The sequence below is a fragment of the Zootermopsis nevadensis genome, unplaced genomic scaffold (genome assembly GCF_977971745.1).
Source record: "Zootermopsis nevadensis isolate Lab colony 2312 unplaced genomic scaffold, Znev_1.0 Znev_ptg000011l, whole genome shotgun sequence".
NCBI classification, from domain to species: domain Eukaryota; kingdom Metazoa; phylum Arthropoda; class Insecta; order Blattodea; family Termopsidae; genus Zootermopsis; species Zootermopsis nevadensis.
Window position 1 is genome coordinate 7539575 of NW_028259143.1, and position 24726 is coordinate 7564300.

Sequence of the window (24726 nt, forward strand, 5' to 3'; positions counted from 1 at the left end):
TAATTATTATTATCATTATTAAATATTATAACGGACAAGAAAAGACATGAAAATTTAACAAGAATGGCAATCATGAAAGGAAACGAGTCACTTAAAGGGATAATAGTTGTGAATGAAATATGGAATTTGCAAAATAAAAATAATTATAGGGTCCAGCCCACATCGCAGTACGCGGTATACGAAAGTGAGTAGATCTGCCGCTTTTCTTACGTCCTTCAAGTCGGGCACCCATTTGCGCTTGTGAGAATACATGCACCTTTATAAGTGCGACACAAAAGCTGGGAAACCCGTCAAACAACCATTCATAGCGCTTTTGGAGCGTCAGACTTGAGGGGCGGTAATGATCCTGAAAACTCAGGTTCACGTTTAACTGACTTGAAGTTTTTAAAACTATTTATGCAATTAAAACGATGTAAAGGAATGATATGTCAACATCAGCGTTTCACAAATTTAGTAATGATTCCGAAATAAAATTTACCTTTAAAATAATTTCTCTGTAACACCTATGAATGCTCTGAACATTGTGTTTATATTTTTGATGAGCAGAGTTTAATAATATACAACTAAATTATCGATTTAAAATTTAACATCAATCGTCTGCGTCTTAATTTTAAAATATTCTATTATTTTACGTGGCTCATATTCAAATTTATGTTGAAGCCATTGTGACGAAAATTTCTTTACTGTTTCACAGATCGCGGTAAGTATGCATACCACCTAAATTTATGTCTATATTTATATATTTTCTTCACATATTAAGAAAATATTATGGGTTGCATTTCGCAAAAATTTCCCAAAGACCATTAAAATACTTGATGATGATGTTCTGGGTTGTGATGCCGTGTGGACTCATTGATAGTGGTAGTGTAGTAAAAACGTTAAGCGAAATGATTTCACATCAATTACAATGACGTCGTCATATTTGCCGCTGTGAGAACCTCAATCCCACACAGAAATATTTGCATCAGTAATTCTAAAGCGGCCTCTTCTTTGGGGATAAATATAGCATCTTTAAATAGCGTTTCGATGACCTTTGTCCTTTATCACTCTATCCATCTTCATACTAATCCTGTCAAAATGACGAGTAGGCAAAACCTGGGAAACTTGTAATAAATAGATACCCCCTCTCCCTAAAATAAAGTGTCTCGTAATTATTCCCATTTATCATTACACCTACTCTCCCATTAGCTCACTCTTGCCCTTTGAAGTGTTAAGCTGATCAAATTTATTTTTGTTACTGTTATTGTACTTTGACGATTTCTCATTCCCATACGGAATAATATCAAAGCAAATTTTATTCTATGGTTACAGGCCTATATTTGGGTATTCTGCCGAGACACTTGTTTACGTATACATAAATTTTGGAATATACAGTGAAGACATTTGACAGCTGTGCCGCTAGGAGTAGGAATACCGGCAGCGGAGCCAGTGACGGAGTACAGCGGAGTGGCCGCGCAGTGCTGAAAAATATCTTCACTGTATAGATACTAAAGAACCCAGTGTCTTCTCGCGTGACCGGCGCGGTGGCGTTGTGAACTAGACCCAGTGTCATCTGTCGGGCATATAAGTAAAAGAGTATAACAACTAACATGATGGTGGCTGCCAGGGGCTGCCTGATGCAGCTGAGTTTCCGCGGGGGTAGGTTTGTCTGCAGATAGTCAAAGATAGGAACGTACGGGGACCTGGGGGTGCAGCGCGGGGTGGACCAAGGTGGCATGTTGTAGCGCTGCCCCCGGTAACTCTGCCGCTGCTGCTGCTGCAGCCGCAGAATAAGCCAGTTGATGGTGCCAGAGTTCAGGAGCCCCCGGAAAGAAAGGAGTCCCCATATCTGAAAACAAATTATCAGAAGTTAAGTAGTTCGTCTTACACATTGTTTATATACAATTTGCTGGTCAAGACATGGATTCTGTATGCATTTAACCCTTTAAGTTAAGATGGTAAATCCAAACACACACGTTTATTTAACATAAAACCACTTTGTATTTTTTCCACAGAGTGTAGTTATTGGCCTAGTATGATTTTTTTGGAATAAAATACTTTTTTCCCTCAGCAATATCAACCAAATGCTTTCTTGTTGCCAAGAATCCACTGACATACATTTTCTATTCACGCAACTAAGTCAGATTAAAAACACAAGATTCCTCTTATCTTCAGAAACAACAACGGATTATACATACAAACACATACAATCAGAAATACAACTAAAATAAATGAGTAGATGTGAAGTGTTAATAAGTTTGCCAGATGGTCTGTTAAAGGCAAAACCAAATTGAATGCACAACAGAGATCACAAAATAATTTCAGTAACAACACATAACCATGTATGATTTGAGGTTTTCACATACCGCCTCCGTCATCAGGGCGATGCGATGAATCGCCCTGATGACGGAGGCAGTATGACCTCTGAAATGTTGGTAAACATCGACCAGACTACACGGCGCAACAACCCAGAAGACAGAAATCTTCATACTCATTGCCCTGATGACGGAGGCAGTATGACCTCTGAAATGTTGGTAAACATCGACCAGACTACACGGCGCAACAACCCAGAAGACAGAAATCTTCATCGCCCTGATGACGGAGGCAGTATGACCTCTGAAATGTTGGTTAACATCTACCAGACTACGCAGCGTAACAACCCAGAAGACAGAAATCTTGATACATAACCAATTACTGAAGTCACTTTGTTGTACTAAACATTATTACATTTTCCCACATGGTTGCGGTATCGATTCAGTTTAGAATTGTAATGTCTTACACTACACATATTTTGAAGAAATTAATCATAAAATGAATCACTTTGCATTGTTTTGAGTTTACTGATACTCATGAACGTTTTATTTTCGTAATCGAGACACGGAGTAAATAATGCAGTTCTCATTGAAACTGCAAATCAGACAGAATCACAGCGACATAAAATACGAATGGTGCAGTCACGTGATCTAACACACGACAACTGACCAATATTACTAGACGCTGCTTAAGAAATCCGGTTATTTAATGGTCAGGCGTAGGACCTTCGGTAGGTTTTATTTATTTTGAAAATATTATTTTAAAAGTAAGATATTATGCTTCTAGAAACGAATTTCGACAGATTAAGAGCTTGAAAATACCTATATTTCCTCAGAACATTTTCACTTCTACAATCAAACTTCCACTAATGAAGACAATGCCTATCCGGTGCTTCAGACCACTCCATTAATTTATATACAGGAAGTAAGAACACATCTCCTGCCATAAGTACCTTGGGGAAGTAATTCGTGATACGATTGAAGTAGAGATAAGTTGGGTTCAAGCCGTACCAGACAACGTGGTACATATATCCTTAACGACACTGGGAAATCCAACTTCGGCCAGCGGTCATTTTACCAAGAAACTGAGAGTTTTCACATTTGTTAAATTCAATATGTATTTTATTCTCTTAAAATTTCTATCAGAGATCCTTTTATTAATAAAACATGTTAATGGGATTCTTTTCATTAAAGTAATTTGAATTTGAATACTGCTTATATAAGAATTATTTCTGTATTGAAGAGAAAAGTGAGAAATGCTTGATATATAAGTTTATAAGCAAAGAAAAAAACGAAGCTATTCCAATGCCGGCTCATTCATTCCTTCGTCCAATTAATGAGTTTCTTTAAATTATCAAACAATGGTGTGTTATAGCAGAACATATGAATAATTTGTATTGGCAACCATAAAGAATTAAAATTTTATGTGAGTGATAACATTAAGCCTACAATTACAAATATCTTGGTAAGGACACTCAAGGGATTCAAAACTGGCCCGGTTACGGTAAAATAATTATGATATTCAGAAACTGCGTACGGTTATTATTTAAAGAACAACCTTCTCTATGTCATTTCAGAGAAATGCACAAAATCTCTGAGATTACACTAATTTACACTAACATCTCTGAGAGCATGAAGACAATTGCTCAATATTCCGAAAGCCCATACATTTGAACTGTCCTCCTTGTTGTAATAAGAAAGAACTGCAATAATAAAAGAAGAGAAAAATCCCCCCTACTTCAGAGAGGGGGGAGAGGGGGTGATAGGGATAAATGAAGTCCGTTAAGTTGATGGAACGCAGGGAGGAAAACAATGTTTCCTGCTGCTGACTGCTTGCCTGCATCATCTGTCGCTTGGAACAGGAAAGAGAAATGTACAAGGTGGAGATAGAAACGCCACAATACCTGGCTGGAGAGGGGTCCTCCCGTTCCTAGCACCGACATCGTCTGCGTAATCATCCTGATGTGAACGAGGCGCCCTGGAAACGTCTGCACCAAGCTGTTTAATTCCACTACGGAAATATTTGAATGGCAGAAATTGAAATTTTCTGAAACCTTTCACACCCGCGACTCGATGTATTTCATCACGACGAAAGCCGATTCTAGCTTCACGTATGAATAGCCATAATAACTGTCTTCCTATCGATAATATCCATCTTGAAATGCAACTCGTTATAAATCAGAATTGAAATTTGTTCATTTATACAAGCCTACAAACATCGCTATAAAGAAACACGAATTCTCCTCATAGTTTAAACCAAACAAACTATAAATCTGTACAAAGACTTCGAGTAATTTCTTGCTCTACTTGAAATTTGTCCCTCTGAAAAGCCGGGATATCTCAGTAGGTAAAGTGACTAGCAAAAGGCTGTAAGAACGACTTTGATTCCCTTAAGGACAATATTTTTGCCTTTACAAAAGTGTTCAAATTAGCTTTGGGATATTCCCAACTTCCTATGCAATGGGGACCGGGGTTGAATCTTCCGGAGTAAAGTGGTCGGAGCGTGAAGCTGACCACTCCACTCCATCTTGCGCCAAGCTTCTGAATGTATGGAATCACACCTCCATTCCCCCATACGTCTGCATAGCGTCATGCTTAGTTGAGCACCAGGGACAGTTTAACCTTTTTAACTGACAAGATCTTCGTTCACGTAATTCAGATTCAGGTGTTAAAATGCTGCAAGAAAGTCAAACGCGCGTTACGAAAGCGTAAATACATTTTATAATGATGAATGCGCTGTGATATCTGAGCTTCGTCATTTTCATGTAATTATTTTCTCACACGCCAGCTGATCAAGAGACTCTTAATGAGATACAGTTCACATATACGAGCGCATTGATACTACAGTCACAAACCGACTTCTTTTGTCTCCATTCTATAATTTTCCCTGCAATTTCCTATTCATATTCACATGTTTCGAACGCCGATGGCATCCTCAGAAGCAACCACCTTTCCAGCAAACCAGTGTCATCTGTCTGTCAGAACACGTAGCGACGGTTAGAACCACCGCACAATTTCCTTCCTCCTGTTTTATCTGTCGTCTCGCAGAGAGATGCTGGATGCTGCACTTCCTCTTCAGCATTACACATCCGTTGAGCAGACAGAGTGTAATGTGGCACAACATAAATTGTGGAGAACGCTTCTGTCTTCTCCTGTTCAAGACATCTCTTAGTACCAAAATTCGTATTGAGAGCATTAAGCAAATGGGCCATGAGTTATGTACGTCCAGGTTCAGTTAACTACAGGAATCGTAATGAGTTAGAAAAGGACTCTCTTAATATATCCCATTATACAGGGTGTGCACCAAATAATGTTACAAAATTAAAGAGTAATAACTCATGAACCAATAATCATATCGTTATTCCGACTTATGTCACAGATTCAGAAAATATGGTAGTTATTTTGACATTTTATACGACAGAAACTTTAGTTACTTAAACGATGACCAAACCATAAATAATTTCGTGTTGAACCGTGTTTCGCTTAGCAGTGGAAATTTTATGTTTGATTCTGTTGTGAGAAAATTATTGACTTGGAGTTTCTTGAACACGAGATTGATAAATTTGTATCAACTGCTTGGCTATGACGGTCCCCAAATAAACCCTTCCTTCCTATTTTGGCAGGGGGGAGGGGGTATGTAAGAAACAATATGCAAATTTAATATCTTAAGATATACGGACCTACGGAATAGAATTAAACAATCCATCCAGTCCACATCATTTTAATTGATTAGATCACAATAATATTTATAGCCAGTACAAGTTTTAAAGCTCTTTTTAATGTAATTTTCGCCATCTTGGTTTACTTCCTCCATCTTAGATCCAAATATTATTTTCATCATCCTGTTCTCAAAAATCTTTGTTCTTCATTTAGGTTGACCAGGATTAAAGTTGAGTAAAGCAAAGTATCAGCATAACATCGCAGTACTTAATAGTAGCTACTATCATAAGTATCTTCATACAGTGATTGAGATTTGTAAATCCGAAAAGAAAATATGACGCAGTAGAATTTGCTGGAAGACATTTATATGAGGTACTGCTAATGAGACTCACAAGTATCGAAGTAAAGTCACTGGATCTCAGATACTTCAAATGTGACAGTAAGTGTCTAAGCGAATGTTAATGTGCGTTCAGACAGCAAAGCGCAGCGATTTCGTACTGACGAACAATAAACTTCGAAGTCACTTGTATTTTTACGGTCCAGTAGAAAAAATGACTAAAATCAGACTACTGTCTTAGTTTGTTTAAGGGTTAATTAGAGGCGTCGTGTTTGTTTTTAATTTTGTAGGAAAATTTTGCGTCGTAATAAAACCGTTATATTGTTTGAACAGTAGTCTCGAATCGTTCCGTTATAATACATTTAATTACTCGTTTGTAGAATAAAGTAGTGAAGTTAATTTCAGGTTAAACACACACTCGATGCATTACCTTCTCATCTATATCTTCATCGTAATGATGGTTACCATCAAAAATTAACTGCAAATCTCTTCCGCTCATTTCATCGGCCTCGTCTCGTAACTTCTTGTGAACACGAATGCCTACTGGGACCTTGAACCGTGTAGCTCATTATCGTCCTGATGATGGAGGCATTAAGTAGCTCGAAAATACCTATCAGTTTCCATGAACTACACTACCCATCATCCCAGAAGACAAGTCATCTTTATACTTGCAGACGTGAGAACCTAAAATCTCACTCCTGCCAACCTGTTTATAAGTTATTAATGTAGCAGCTTCTGGAGTCTGTTTGTAGCCATTTTTTCAGCATGTTTTACCAAATGATTTTCCATTACTGCATTGACATCTGTTCTGCTTTACTTTTTACCTATTATCACAATTACATTACTAATCCGTCGTCCTCTATCTTGCTACAGCACTGAGAAACGCGTTTCTTTTGTTATCACCCTCACAATTACATCTTTCGTTAACAGCCGACCTTTAAATCCACATGATTATTACTCTGTTGGATTCAATAAGGTTTCTATTCTGAAAACTAGAAACATTATTATCTTTACATTATGTTCTGTGAATTAATTTAAGAAACCTTTAGTCTACCTCAAGTAAAGTGGAAATATTCTGACGTCTATTTAGATATCCCGTTTCACTATGATGTTGATTGGGTTGCGTACATTCACGGGGTTCCCATCAGAACCGTATTTCTGCTTCGCTTATCTTGCTATCAGTCATTCTTTACATTTTTCTTTAATTGTCAAGTTTTGTTTCCCTCATCTACGGGTTGTGTTCAAAATTTAACGTAACATTTCAATGTTCTGCGTAACCTACTTCTTAAACCGTTCAATCATTTCAAGCTGCATATAATTTAATAAAACCTGAAGCAATGCTTAATATACATTTCAAATATCACAGTATTAACCACATTAACATGTCCCACAGTACTTATAAAGTATCCAGTAAACTGGCAGTAATAATACACCTGTGTCTTTTCCATTTATAGTCCACCTCAGGATCAGTTAAGAGGCGTTAATTGTGCCATTAAAACAATCAGTGCTACTATCACCAACTTGCCAACTACCGTTACCTTACAGATCCACTCCTACTTATTACTTACAATTATCCTAACAAAACATTCCAGCCATATAATATCAGCATTATTTTACTTATTAATGACAGCTTTGGACGTCTCTCTGTTTATCTAACGACACTTACTTTGAGGGTTATAAAACGCCAGCTTAGGAAATTTTTCTTATTGGACAACATACATAATACTAATGAAATGCACAGATAATTGTTGTGGGAAAACCCGAAGAGAGAAGGCCACTTCAGATAATTAAGCTACACGAGAGGATAATATGAACATGAGTATAATATAAACTGGACTCAGGATAGCGTCCAGTTAAAACATTACGACATTTTAAAGAAGGGCAATATTCCAAGAAATTGGCAACGAAGAATTTAATAAATCTAAATAACTCAACACAGCTTTGAATTTTAGCTTCTATAAAACTCCAAAATCAGAGATATGCAAAGCAATAATAAATCAGACGCCTTAATTATAGCTTTACAATGGGCCTTAACACAATAATATTATAAATATTTCAAACACAATTTACAAGTCGATTTTTTTTATTAATGCCGTGTAGAAGTTAACAAAAATGTCTTAATCTAATTCGTTCCTGAATGATTTCTAGACAATAAAAAACTTTCGTATTGAGCTTATACAGCAGTGCTCATTGTTCGTTCCAAAATCCAATAAACGAATTGGCTGCAGGAAAAATCACTATTAGAAGCCGTGCGTTGTTCGTTCCGGATTCGTGGCTATTATCTTCCTTCTGTACATAAATGCATTAATCATTCTGCAGACTGTGTGTTGACCGACGTTCCCTTTCACATATTAAAATATTTCAGCGTCTCATTAATCACGACACGACAACGTATCAAAATAGTATTCAGAGTGACGTACGCCTCGCTGTGGTAGCCATGGTTTCGCCTTCTTCATATGATCGAATAATCTGTTTCCCGAAAATAAATGTGATTTAAATGTTCCGTAAGGCGGGTGCATTGGTTTCTATTTAACTTGACTACTGAGCAACGGAACGGAAACATCGAAACATTAAAAATTATACAGGGCTTTCGCTTAACAAGCCAAAGAAAATTGTAAATGCTGCAGAGAATCGATATACCAATAAGGTAGACTCCCGATGTTTTGGGAAATATATTTTACCGGATAATCAAAACCTCGGATAATCCGCAAAATGAAATAAAAACTCCCAAATGTAACAAATACGTACGTTTACAGACATGCACCACTTACGTTTTTTAAGGTTTACTAATAACAGAATTAAATTTGTGCAAAATATAAAGCAGTACAAAGCAACTATTTTTTAAAAAGGAATTCGAACGGACAGTAATAACGTCCTATTTTCATGAACCCCAGATTTTCGCATCAAGTAATTTATATTAATACGTTAAACACTACGTAATTGTTATATTTATTTTCTTCTTTTCAAACGTTCTAACGCTTACAACAGATTTTGTAAATTAATTTTTAATTTTCGTTTAAGGCGGACAGACCCCGGTTAATCGGGAGTCTGCTATATGTTATATTAAGCACTAGTGAAAACACTTGATTCTTAGCCAGATTCTTTAAAATAAGCACCACTGAAAGAATTAAATTTCTAGGTTATCATGACAGCGTTATGCATATATTCCAACTGAGTAATATCCTTATATTTACCAGCATGCAATAATCGCTTCATACATTAAACGGTTGCTAAGTAAACAAAATATAGATCGTTGTTGCACTAAAACACGCTACGGTTGCCTACCAATCAGACCGACAAGGACAGAGAGAAACGAACGAAGAAACAGATAACATTAGAAGAAAATATTTTATAATGAGAAGCAGTTCGTGATATCCGGCGTTAAATTTTGCTTGCTGTTTGGTGGTTAAGGGATCTTTAGATCATGGGTTCTCAACACGACTCACGACGACCAAATGCAGCCAGCAGATCTAGTGGCCCGCTTACGAATATATTTTCATAATACTGTATAACGCTGTATAATGTTGTCGCCAAAATTATATATTTAATCTTGATAAAATAATAAAAGAGGCAGTCAACAAGTCTGTTAAGAATTGTGTGAGCTACTTGCCATGATATTTCGGTAAATTTGTCTGATTTAGATCAATACAGCCTCCGAGCCGATAAGAAAATGTGAACTAAGATTTAAGGTTCTCAAGGCGACAATTATGAAGGAAAAAGCCATCTACGGTGAAGAATTACAGTTTAACAGCGAACTTTCTTACAGTGGAAACAGAGGGGAAATAAATTCAATAGTATATTGAGGCTTCAGGGAGAGATAGTTATTAAATTCATTATAAATTCTGAAGCTATATAATTCATATTAACAACATTATACATATTTGTTGCTGACTTTCGTTGTCACTGAAGCCGTTGATTGGACGCTACCAATACAAACACAGAAAACCAGTGTGACTGCAGCAAAGACAGTGGCATTGACTACAAATTTCTAATTTATAAAATTTCTATTAAGACTAAAAGCAATCCGTCTATATACATAGCAATATAGCCAGAAAAGATTAAATTATCTGCGTAAATAGTTACGTATACGCGAACTAATGGCCAATCCTAGGAGCACTTAATATCCTAGTAGTCATTGGGACGTGTTTGATTGGAGCGACCGCTTCGCTTATCCTAAGAACGAACAAATCTGTTCGATTCGCTGTATGCTCCTCAAATGCTGCAAATGTTAAAGGTTTCATTAATATGGAATCCGCATTCTACAGTCTTCTCCCAGTCGACAGAAATAAGATAAAAATTGGTAAGTGGTTAACGGCTAATAAGTTTATGCATACGTAAAATATATTTATAAAATTCATAATTTATTTGTCTGTAGTTTTGAATCTGTGTGAAACTTTCTCTACCATCCTAAGCGAATGAAAAATAAATCGAGGGTGTCAGATCAAAATTATGAAGAGAATATTTGGACTTCAAAGAGAAGGGACAGAAGACTGGTGATAAATACAAAATGAAAAACTCCATCACTTCACCTAATATTGTTAGGATAATCTTATAAATGAGGAGAAATTGAAGGAAGGATACTGGTTTGTGGACAGACGTGATTAAGGGAGGATAATATTAAAATAGATATTTAAAACAAGATGTAAAACAGTAGACTGGATTAATGTGGATGAGTACAGGTTCAAGTGACCGGATCTTGAGGACTCTGTGATTAATATTCTGGTGCCATAAGACGCTGGAAATTACTGAGTTACGATAATCTTTAATAACGGGTTATGCTCCATCAATCATTTTACCAGTTCTCGTGCTGTGTACCGCTATAGAATTTCAAGCAGGTAATTTTTAAAATCTATTTGAAAATATGCAGTCGCCTGTTGGCGGGACGCCATGTTCCGTACTTTTGAGTCGTCATGACAGTAATTTATACTCACAACGTTACCGTCTTAAAAAAACATTTCCAGGTACCATCAACAGTCTTAAGAATGAAAATTATCAACACTGATTACATTAATATAATTATGTTGGCTTCTTAATTTCAATTACAAGACCCAAAAATATAGACGTATTTACGTCAAAAAATTCTTTATGAATTTGGAAAACTTGACGTCCCAGTCTAAAACAATAAATTAAGCTGTTTTATTCTCGCAATATTTTGTTTTAATTTTAAAGAGCTGTATTTAATGATTTCTTGTATAAACTTTCTAAATTCTATATACAAAATGGTGGAAATTCGGAACATACTTGAAATAAAAACCCGTATGAATGTTTTTTTCCCAGTAGGATGTGGTATGTAATTTAATTACTTTTCACGTCTGCCCTTAAAAATACATTTAGTCACGTTAATAAATACAATTTACTTTAATTTTTCAAAATGGCCTTCTTCCACATTAATAAAACTTTTCAGCCAGTGTATCCTGACTTTTGCACCCCTTTTATTAACATATTTTCCAATATTCGACGTCTCTTGGACGCAAATTACTGTCCGTTATGATCTTATGCAATATAACGTCTGCCGTTATCATTTTAAAACGGATTAAAACCCAAAACATTGTTAGGGAGATTACAACATGCACGTGACAATATTACTGGTGCTTTTTTTTTTTTAGAAAAAACAGAATTGTAATAAATGAAACAAAAGTTACTGACCGTATAGAATCGATGATATATCAAAATAACGTTAAAGATAATGAGTTTAAGACGTTGTGTACTGCACATTATGTTTTAATGTAACACGTACATATCTTGATGAAATATTTAGAAAACTACAAGAAGCCTTTTATTCCTGCGTTCATCCTACAGTGTTTTTTTTAAAAAATGACAATTCATTTCTACGACGAAGGTAAAAAAGAAATATGATGCTAGACAATTCAAGTACTTTTTTCACGGCTGGAGGGCTTACGTAAACACAGGAACAGAAAATAAAAGGATGAAGGAGGAGGAAGAAGTCAACAAAGAGATAAAATGCCATGGTATTTGTATTATTCTTGTGTGTGTTTGTTTGTCAAGTTGGAAGAGCCAAGATTGCAGATCGCACTGACAGTGATTAGAAACTGCAACGCCTGAAGAATCTCTCATTATACCTGCGTTAAAAGAAATGATTTTTTCGTTTCAATGCAAACTCTGTCACGTATAATAACACTACAACCCTTTAATCAATAAACGGATTTCAAATACTCCGACGCAACTTAGTGTTCCAAAGAAAGACAAAAGTTAATACGCAGTTGATATTCATTTAAAAATTCCTCTTATATCACTTTAAAATTTCAACGTTGGGTTTGTTATAATTTTTATTATAACATAAAAATTAAAAATTTAACGTTTCATTTAGGCTCCAGACATTCACGGCTGTATTTTATTCTTCATGGATGTGAAATCAGCAGTCAAGGAGGGCACGAGGGAGACGTATTGGGGTGTGACAAATTAACAAAAAATGTTGGGTGGCAAAGTTGAATGTGGAAAACTCAAGCACAGATAGGGGACAATACTAAAACTAACATTTTTAACCGAATTCATATTTCTCAGAATAACATGATAACGAAATTTGTGTTAAAAAAATTCTTGATCTGAAGATTAGTTTCTGAAAAAGTGTGGCCCATGTTATGATGATATAATATTTAAGCTTAGGTCCAAATTAGCACTCATTAGTCTGAAGTTTATGAAAAGCCAGATGGCCATTTCTAAGTTTCCATGAAAAGGCGAATTTAAGTAAAATTTGTTTTTAACTAACCGATAATGCTGGGTAAGACGTATGCCTACCTCAAGAGTCTTACAGGGCTGTTATAATGGTTTTTCATTCACAGAAACGTCATTATAAATAAATAAATAAATAAATAACACATATATATTTAATGTTAGAAAATATGCCGTGAAGTTTTATCGCCGTTTCTTATACATTAGAAATCTCAAGTTCTGAAGAACTCTTTGGAAGAGGATGAACAGGAATTATTAAATAAAACAATTTTCCTGTAGACAGTTTTAAGTTCATATGAAAGGGGAAAAAAGTGGAAAATATTCCAGAGAAGTAAATAGTAGCTTTGCCAGTTGGAAATTGTCCCACAATTTATGGAACCCACATGTTCATTACCGTTCTCACAACAGGCCGCAAATGATCCATGTTCTGAGCTACATGAACACAGTACAAGAACTTAACCCCACTTCCTTGTGATCTGTTTTAATATTGTCCTCCAATCCATGCCTAGGTCATTAAAGTTGTCTGTTACTTCAAGTTTACAGATTCAAATGCTGAATGCAACTCCTCACTGCTCCCATGCGTGCTACAGATTGCGCCCATCTCTTTTTTATTTGATCACCTTAATGATATTTGGCGAACAGTACGTAAGTTGATTACTTTTTAAACGGAATAAAGTTGATTGTTCCTTTTTTTATTTTTGTCCTCTGCGTGTACACGTTCCTTCCGGATGGCAAATGTATAGACGAGGTCGGAAAATGTGTCCATTCTTACTTAAGTGAAAAGTTTGTTAATACAAATTTACCAGAAATGCTTAAGACACATAAATACATTTTATAGATGGGTGAATCTATTATTATTTTTAAATTGAAATGAAACGTATGTGTACGCGGTGATAGTCATTTGTTTGTTCCGAGTGTAAAAACAATTGAAGAAATATGAAGAAGGAAAACCGTCAACGGATAGGAGGAGTGAAACGGGTCAAAGGTAGAAGTGGATTCAATTTCCGGACAACTACCTGTGCTACTCTTGCGACATTCTATAACAACGATAGAAGTTCTTTTCCCCCCCAATATGCCCCCAAGTTTAACGTGATCATGTCTGCGACAGCCGTTGTGCCTCCAAGCTTTGACAAGTTACGATTTAACCTGCGACTAAAGGATAACAGTTCTGGTAGAAATTCAAAACTGTCAACCAAGTTCTAGTGTATCTTCCCTGTTCCTAAACCTGCATCATATTTTAATTTATTTTTTCGCTCAGTTAAGATCGTGATATTCAGAATTCTCACGCTGTGTGGTCTTGTAGATGTTATCAAAGTTTCGGATAAAATACGACTCCTTCTTCAGGACGATATTCTCAGAAGACCAAAATCACCGCAGTGAGAATCTCATATCTCTGAAAACTTTAATTTAACTTGCTCTACAATTCCCCTTTTAATTTTGCGATTAGGACGTAGGAATTAGTCCTTGGAGCCTCTATTCGTGCAAGGGGTGCATAAATATTACAGTCACAATTTCGATTTTAATGCAAGAGTAATTCAAACTGACAAACATGAACCAAAACTGTAGTTACCAGACAAGACAGTTCATTCAGTACTGCAAAGCCGGTTTGAGGAGCCGATGTATTTATGTGGGAATGCTTCTAAATTAAAGACGCAACGGAAACAAATCACTATAGCATCTTTTTTGCATTGCATTACTCAGGAGTTCGCATTCAGAGGGTGAGATGGTTTAATTTAATCGATTCACCACCGTTATTAATATGAAATTAAAAGCAATCTAGAACTACAAAAAAATATTCTTTCATCCCTCTCGTTTTCCCCCGTTGTAAATAAAAACCTTCACCCCAAACATGCCCATCTATTTAGTAATTCAACCCCATTGTTTATGCCTCCTAACCAACGGGGGACTAAAAAATGGGTGGTAGATTTGAACACAAAACCAGCCACCCCCTTTCCCTCCACTCCAATACCGCGTTGTTCCTGGTTGTACTAATGCCACATCGTTAATTGAAGTATCTGGGGTTTCGAGTTGGTATGTATGAACATTATATCCAGCGACGTGAAGAGAGAATGAACGAGTTGCAGAATAAAACCAGAGATCGTTATGTTTTACTCCCGTCACGTGTTTTAAATTTCCACTCACGAGATTACTTGGTAGAAGAAATGTCAGCAGCGCCTTACAGAATCTGCGTCTCTTCATATAAAGGCTTTAAATAAAAAAGTCGGTCTATGCTTATTACAAATTTCACCTGAAATTCATCTAAAGCAGATTTGTATTTAATACAATTTAAAATACGAATCTTTCTAGATCTGCTCTGTACGATACTCTCTGAAGGTGTTAGATGATTATTTATTCATTCTACCGTTCTGTTGAGAGACTCCTTTGATAATTACTGGAGAAATTTAGGAAATATACAGCTATTCTTCTCACATACCAAGAAATTATCGGTACATTTAATTTATAAATTTATTTGAAAACATGTGACTAAAACGACAACAGCATTAACAAATCGTAAGACAGAAATTATAGCAGACCAAAGCGAAATAAAACCAGTAGACGTTAGACGGACGCAAGCGTTCTTGTATCTGGCACAAAGAATGAAACTTATTTTGCTTTACTTTATAGTACGGGGATCGACAAAAGTGTTGCTTACGATTAAATTCTGTAAGTAGTAAGATTTATTATCTCGTCGTATTTTATCAGCGCGTACAATACTTTATTTACTATACTACAAATGTAATGTATATGTAAATAATTTTTTTCTGTTTACTAAGCTACTAAAGAGCAAAGTTACGCTTACAACTTTTATTTTTCAAAATAACTTGCGAATGTAGAAGCATTTCATACCGTCAACCACAAAAGTACAAAACAACTTGAATCATGAACATCCACTGTGAAGGTGAAAGTAGCCTAAAGCAAATGACAAGTTGTCACTTATACAACTGCTTGTTACGTAAGAGTGGACATTTTCCAAAAAATATGACTCGAATCTTTTGCGGCAACTCAGAAGCGTTAGACGTTTACCTCGAATTGATGAGGCTGGTTATCTGACATGTTTTAATCAAGTTTTAAGCACTGCTATCAAAGATTCATCGTCAACAGAAGCTAGTATGCAAAAACCAGCAGTAAAAATTCTTAATTTTGTCTATACACCTTAATTTAAAGATCAAATCGATAACCAATTTAGACACGTGATATAATACAGTTATTAATGTTACTACAGTAAATACGGATCATGGTCTAATGTGTAGGTCTTGTGTGTATTGTCAACACAATATAAACAAGGGGAGGGCTTTGGTTAATTCGGTGATGAAAGTTCGGGTTCCGTAAGCCATCTAGTTAGTTAGTTAGATATGCCCTGTCTTAGGTCTATATCAAGGTAATTTACGCTCTGACGTTAAGGATTGTTTAATTTTGCGAACGATGAAAGGAATGTACCTCGTAGGCATGTCATATTCCGGATTCTATCACACCGAAATACGTGTGGTTCAGTGGTTGGCTAACAACGCCTGGCTCGCTGAAGCGTACTAACGATGCACTATATCTGAAGGGTCTGCTGTGTTCCAGTGTATGAAACGATAAAACTATTGTAATTTTACGGCCGTGTGATTTATTACGTGCTACTTTCATATTTAATTAAATATTAATATATAAACAATATTGTATTCTAATTTATGAAAGATGTTCTATTTATTTCCACTTCAATCACGCCTTTCCTTAATGAACCAACATAATCAGCACATGTAAGGAAACAATTTAGTGATACTATTCAAACATCTTTAAAAGAACTCAAATGCTATCTTCGCCAGCAGCCACAGGAGTCAGGGTAGACCGTCTCTTCCCCTTACCCCGCCACAGTTAATTTACATCGACTGCAAACAACTTCAAACTACTCTCATGACCTCACCAAGATCAACATTATCACAAATTGAATTCGATTTTTGGATCTTAAATTTGTGTGACGTCACAGTCAACCTCGCCCGCTCGCTAGAGAGAGAGAGAGAGAGAGAGAGAGAGAGAGAGAGATTTTCTGGTCGGCTGAATGTGGAGAGGGGTGCAGAGGGGAAGCACTTCAGTCAGATATGGAAAATAACCGACCGGCCTTGTCTACGTCTTTAATTATTTTGAGAGCAAAATACACTTCAAGCTTCCTACAATAAATTCTCTCATCCAACATTGCAGTTAGACTGGAAAAGCTTTCATTTTAATATTTTCTGCTGTTAATACAAAATTAAAAGAAAGATAAATATTTTTTATTTGATGCTGAACTAGTACTGAATGTGTAATTCCTGAGATAGAGGCACGTATGAAAAATAAACAGAGTTGCTTTTCGGAATTTAACACAGGGAAACTAACAATATCATAATTATTTCTTAATCCGTGTATATTTTGATATTACTGTATCAAATACAGTTTTGGGCTAAAGACACAGGAAGTAACTGGAATATGGATAAAATTACATAATAATGATATTAATTATTATTAGGGTGATAAATTAAGATAACAAATGCAGACACAATGTCAAGACGTTGGGACAGATATTTACCAATAGGCTTTAATTAAATAATGAGAATGAAAATGACGAGTAATGTAACACGTATAGGGAAAATGAAAAATGCATAAACAGTTTCATTAACCAGAAAACCAGGAAGACAGAGGCCAATTTTAAGACCTATGCAAAGTTGTTTTAAAATTAATTTTAAAACTGGCGTAAGAATATGGTGACGGCCCATTATCGAGCTCTTGTTGTCAAGGTAATGAACCAACGGGTTCTATAAGAAACGGGGATTTTTTTAGCTAGCTATGCGATTATCAGTTTCACAAGCATGACTCCGCTTCGTGCAGTTAGGCCTAATGAGTTAACACATTAAAATGTAAGTTTTATAAAGTGCCCCCAGAATCTTGTTAAAGTAATTAGTTCCACATGCCCAGTGCAACAGCTTACAGCAGAAAGAACGTGCTTCATAATCTCGACCCAGTATGAAATATTTCCTGTAACATTGTTAACACTACGTCTGTTGAGAAGAACGCATTACTTCAACCAGTAGGTTAAAACACAAAACAAAATATCGAATACAAGCAGTTGGAAGTTTACAGCGCTGACTCGGATATAATCACGTAGCAATAAAATGATTACGTTTTATAAAAGACCTTTTCAGATCACAGTTTTAAACATACGAAGGTATACAAAGCATTGATACTATAGAAAAATGATGGAAAATGTAACCATTGAACCGAGCTTCAAAAAACACACGAATCTTTTTAATCGTTTAACATTCAACAAGTCTGTATTTTGCCCACAGGTCTTATTTATTGACTTTCGAATGTTTTTCATATTAAATAAACTGAGACTATTTTTATAAAGAGCATTAAACGACTTATCTTTGTTAAAGAGATGTGTTGTGGTTTCTTTGAGGTACTAAGTAAAGTTTTATATATTACTGAGATGAACGTTAACTTAAGAATGTTAGAGATATGCCTTTATAACCTGACATCGATGCTTGTTACCTCGTTTTGACTTAACAGAATACGATATAAAACAGTTATGGATAACAAATTATTTAAAATACCAGAATATACACATATAATTCTTACTACAACTACGAAATGGTTCCGATCTTTGAATTCGTCTTGATTAATACGTTATAGGTCAGTAACTGTAACAACTCAGTACATCTAAATGTTAAATAAGTAAGCATTACGTGTATCAATCAACAACAAGGACTCATTAGTATGAGTACCGACCTAGAGGTCCTGAGTGTAAGCAGGCACCACTGTATATAGTCAACAGTTGATAGGAAAATGGCTGCCCCGTCATGTTTCGCCATGTAGTGTGGTAGAAATTGGTGACAATGTACCAATACAGCTGTTTGCCTCCATCATCGAAGTATGTTCTTATTTGACTTCATACTTTCGGAAGATCCGAAGATCAGAACAAAGTTTAAAGTTTCGGAGACCAATTTTGATTCCATCATCAGAAAATGATGTAATTTTCTCCAAACTGTACGACAATCGTCTGAATTGTTTCTATCATGTAATGATGGAGGCAGCAAGCTCCTCTGAAACGTCGGCGAACACAGTGCGTCCCATACGACACTCAGATTTATTCTCGTTGCCGTGAGAACCTCAAGTATTACCAAGAGCTTACGTGTTTCTCATAAGAGCCAACAGAGAAATGAATGGTTTAGAAATAAACGTTTGAAAACAGCATCTGGCAGCTCATTCAAATGAACAGCGTTAGTATAAATCTGTTTTGCACTATAAATTGGTTACGTCATTTATCAACGAGACCTGAAACGATCAGAAAAAGTACAACAACAACAACAAAAAAACACTATAAGAAAAGATTTCTTACAGGATTCACATAATGCAACTCAAATTAATTGACGATTGAACGAAATCTATTAACAGCTTAACTTAAATTCACAAACTTATTACGAAATAACACAGACCATTGGCAAACTTCACATCACTTACTACGACAACGCGTATAACAAAAATTAAGGTTCCAGGTACCATTTTATTGAAGAACTTGATACGAAGTAAACCTGAAAATCTTATGTTAAAGAAAATGAATCGATTAGCGTTATTTGAATTCAGTGTTACTGGGATAAGTAAGAGGAAAGTTTTTAAGTGAGTAAAATATGCTGGTGCCAAAGTGCACGGCAGGTAGCCTACTTAAAGAAGCGTACGAGAAACAGGAGCAACTTCATTCTACCCTAAGAGATCAAGGAGTGATTAAAACAGATAGGTCTGTAAGTATTAAAGGTGCTTATATCTAGGTGTATGGAAAGTATTTTAATTTCAACATTCGGAAAGTGCTTTCTTGTAAATGTACGTGTGGTGTTATTCAGTCTTCACCCCAATTACAATTCTGAATTAAGTAGGAGCTTTCGGGGCAGGACACAAACGTAGGCGTACTTACATACAGCATTTGCTCTGAGAAAATATGCAATGTCAATTTCAAATTATTTAATATACTTACTAACTACATAAGAAGTTACAATTTTAAAACGTGTTTAAATTGTGATATAAATATTTTAGTTTTGTTTTAAATCAATTTAAATGAACTGCTCAGTTTATTATTAGAATATTTCTCAAAGTTTCGTAATTTCTTTATTCACTTATTCTCAAAACAAATGCTGAATGTATATGTGTGTGTTTGATTGCAACACTACATACACAATTACAACTGCCAAAGCAAGATCTAGTGTTTAAGAAATGTTCCAAAACACCGATAAATTCAACTATAAACTTATGTTACAGAGATTATAGTCTATTTTAAACTTTGTGTCCGAAGATGAAAATACATATGCTATTCAATTGAATAATCTCTTACATGAGCCTGAAGTTTATGCGACACACGACTGCAAACTAAATTTTTTATATTGTTTGTCCAATCTTTTAAGTTTCGCAATACTAAAATAATCCAAAATCACTATTCCAAAACTCAAGCTCATAATATCTCATTACTCATAACGAAGGAAATACCTTTAAGGTACGAGTAATGTCAAATATTCCACGAGGAACGGACGTAATATTACACATATGATGAATTATATAATTACAAAAATTATTGATACAAATGGTATCTTTTGGTGACATAACCAGGAATAAATGAAGACATTTTGTTATTATTCTCCTTAATTGTGTCATATATTTTTAAGGTAACAACACTTAAAAGCACCAAAATAATAAACATTAAAATAAAATACAACTTAATTTTTAAAGAGTCTAGAACATTTCTCTAAACTTCTTTCAAGATAATTTATAAACAGTCAAGAAATTTTTATTGATATTTTTATTATGGTTCCAGGCACTACGTAGTCACAAAGATGACTACCAACGTTTCGAAGTAAGTTCTGTCTCAATATTTAAAGATGAATTGCAAATTGAGGTAGCAAGATTCTTTAAAACACTAATAACGGCCTATTCCTTGATATGAAGGCAGCAGGTTCATTCAACACTTCGGAGACAACCCAAACGTAAGAAGGCGCGTAAACTTCAGATCCCGAAGAGACAGCGTAATTTTTCAACGGTGCATTAATTGTGACTGCTTTGGCAGGTGCAATGGCTGTCTAGTGCCTTAAGGAAGGCAAGCACTGTGATTGGTTGTACTTACGTCCTGTAAGTTGGTGCATAAGAGACGGGTGCGTGGTGGCTGCAGTTGCTTGCTGCTTAGGCTTGCTAACCTTCGTGTTACTTTTGGCAAACTCCAGGCGGATCGTTTGGGGCATGTCGGGGTCGAACCTGACGCCCTGCTGCAAAAAAATTGAAAAAAGGGGGGAGGGGAAAAGAGAGAAAAAATGGAACACTTAACAAACACAAGAAAAATAATTACAAAAAATTTGTTCATGTTATAAAATTATTTGTTTTTTGTGGATATCTTTTGTTCAGTCAGACTGATAGAGGAAGTGCGCATGTGTGGAACAGACTAAGAAGATTATGTCTGAACAGTGTGAGTAGTTGTATAGTTGCAACCCAGTTAATATATTTTAAGATATTTAAGTCATTCCGGAATAATATCATTTATCAGTGTCTCAAAGATTTTGTTTGCAGCCGCTATAACGTGGCTAGTTATTTTATTTCAGTTTCAAAATTAATTTTAACATTTTTAATAAAAATAGAAGCAACATATAATTTATTATATTTACTTCAAGAGAAAATAATCAAGATATATGTAATTATGCGTCTCAATCGTAATTATTATTGTACGTATTTTTCATTTTCAAGCCACTCTGCATTAAAATCGAATGAAAACATAATGTACGCACGCCTTCTGTATTTTGCCAATTATTTTATAGTTTCGAATTTAGATTGATTTGTGTACCCACCATTAAAACACACGACTATGAAACCTAGTTTGAATAAGTATCACAGAAATTAAAGTAATTTGATAAGAATTCATACAGGACAAAAGTACACTCGCAAGTCAATACTTTCCGTAAGCCCTTCAGAATTTTTAGCCGAGATCATATTTTTCAGATTTGCAAAATATCTCTACGACTTATTACAAAAACATGTTCATTAATCATCTGAACAAGAGTACGTTTGAACTTCAGCGTAGTCTACTCTTTTACAAACGTGTATAAATATCAACATCAAGATCAACAATTACCTGTAACCATTATATGTGCAATTATCGCAGTGACTTTTCTCATTTCTATAAAAAAGAAGAAAATACATTTCCATATCTGAGAAATCGCAAACCCGAAAGCAAAGTCACGGAGAATCTAGACGATTTCATTATTTTAAAACAGACAACATATTTACTTAACGCTGGGCTGTTTTAGAGTTTGAAGGCGAACATACATTAGTCAAGCACTCAGTTTGTAGGAAATAAATGACTATGATTGTAACTTATATTGACATTTCTGCGTAACAAAATAAATCTGTACTAGACCAAATAAATATGAATGTTATCATTGTCTTTAAACACTATTTGTACTTTTAGAATATGAGTGATCATTCATTTAATTTGTTTTATTTTATAATCGTAATAAAATATTAGCATAGACCTCGTGAGCTTGGGCACTGGGACCGTGGGTTCGAATCCCACTTAAAGCGTGGATGTTTGTCCGCGTCTTTCTGTGTAGGTAGAGGCCGGTTTCTCACGACGAGGTTTGGGGTTCAGTCCCAGGTGACTAAGTGAAATTCTTGTGACTTTGGTACAAGCTTTTCTCTGATTTCTTTTATCTTCCCCCGATAATAATCATTCGTACACACTTGCCAACCATCGCCAAAAAAATGCGCTATAGCACTGACCAAGCAGATCATTATTATATCTTCGGACCTAAGTTACGGGTTTCATTTCCGGTCCGGAGCTTGGCTGGCCTCGGAATAAAAGTACTTTCATTATTTAACATCTGTTTGTATTTATTACATTTTAAACGGCGTATGTATATTTTAATTAAAATATTTATTGGTCGGTACAGATTTATTCCTGTCAAACAGAAACGTATAGATTCACGACTCTGACTTGCTGTTTTTGTGATGTCTGTATGCTGACTGTAGTGTGGGTTATTTCAATCTATTCAAAGTGGTGCTAGTGAAATGGTGCTGAAAACCGTGTTTAGTGATATTTATTTATATATAATATATCCATGCAATAAGTCCATTTACTGGAGTTCTTTTAAACTACATACTACGAAAAGCAGTATTATTGCATATAACTAACTATACATATCTAATCAGCTGATAGCAATCCATCTTACATTCCACCAGATTAAATACTCTTGAAGCATTGAGAATGTAAAACAGGTCTAAGAATTCAACAACATTACTTAATTTACTGTATTTTTATACACATGGAGAAATACAAGCAGGGCGAGAATGTGGTATGGAATATTTGTTCCTGTAAACATTAAATTTTCTTAAAGGTCGCTTTAACAAAAATATAAGAAAATTAAATTTTTGACCTTATAAGTATTGAAAGGCATCGATGAAATGAATTTCCAATATTTCAGAAAAAATGTTTCACTGTAATTTCTTTCGTGCGCCTCTAAGTTAGGACAAAGAAACTGACGTCTTCTAAATACTCGTCTTGAAATTAATAATAATTCTATAACGATCGCAGAAAGACACAACTTTGTGTACAATAATCTAGACTAAAGTAATAAAGTGACAATTTTCTTTTATAATTATTAATAGAATTTGAAGCCAAACGCCAGAATGATTTTATTGACCATAATTCTTTGCTCAAATGACTAGTTAACGAAATGAAGTTTTTTTCCTAGAAGTTGTGTATGTGAAAACCACAGACTGGGAATTCTGTTTTGGTTTGTTGGGTATTTATGATTAATTTTCAAGAAAATTCATTCAATATACTGAAAATTCAGATAAACAATTTCTGTCTCATACACTCAAATTATTTATTTTTAAAAATTTAATCATTAATTGCAATGACACAATAATCTCTTAATGGAAATGTACTCGGGCTGCTGTTAGCATTTCCCACTTTCACGACTAAAAAAATTATTGAAGTTCAGCAAAGAGTATTAGGGGAGTTAAAATAGAGAAATATAAATTAATTTATATAACTTAATTATTCTGTTGAACTTCATTCATCGCCTTACTCGTTTACAAACCACAACGTTTCGGAAATTACATTTAATTTTATCTTCAGTGACTGGCGAGAGGACAAAGGCGTACTCTGTTGATTCCCCAGATAAAGCCAGTCTCAACACGGACAATACAACATTTCTGAAACGCTGTGGTACATAAATAATTAGACTGTGAATAATGCCCGACGGAATAATTATACACACGAGTTGCAACATAGATAACGTTAAACTTCGACTGAGTTAATTTAACGTATTTTTTAGCTCACGGCTGTGGACATAACGTCTTGAACGAGATGTACTATGACGGATTTACGCACAACTTAGTTAACGAAATCCAAGACAGACGTTAAGATATCAATAACGCCGAAACGTCTGTGCTAGCGACTGACCATTCAAAACAAGACACTCAGTTGGTTTCGGGAATACGAGAAGCTGAAAGAACGAATGTTTTAGGTATGCAAATATTAATTATTGTAAAAGCATACCTTTTTCATGAAGGCCAAGAGCGTATTTTGTGGTCACAGTTTAGAAATATCTTCATTTATATTTACAGTTTAATTTTGTTGTATTGTACTTTGTTAATTCTGAGATATTTAATTATATATAAAGGATTTTAGAGAATCAACACTTTTATGTAAACGTTACCACGTCAACTCAGACTGATAGCTTTTTCATAATGTCAGAT

The 24726-nt window shown here is 35.1% G+C and overlaps 1 protein-coding gene across 17 annotated transcripts in view; it reads right to left on the reverse strand.

The window, feature by feature from the left end:
* The window catches only part of cpo (RNA-binding protein), a 456673-nt gene that overhangs the window by 37650 nt on the left and 394297 nt on the right, over positions 1-24726 (reverse strand). For 13 of the 17 annotated variants that reach the window (XM_087347207.1, XM_087347204.1, XM_087347210.1 and 10 more), the window contains 2 exons: positions 21101-21239; positions 1677-1828 (listed from right to left, as the gene is read on the reverse strand). In XM_087347207.1, coding sequence (XP_087203333.1) covers positions 1677-1828; positions 21101-21239 — 291 coding nt within the window. Of the gene's footprint in view, positions 1-1589; positions 1829-21100; positions 21240-24726 lie in introns of all 17 variants that reach the window. The other 4 variants (XR_015534700.1, XR_015534701.1, XM_087347203.1 and 1 more) reach the window with 3 other exon arrangements.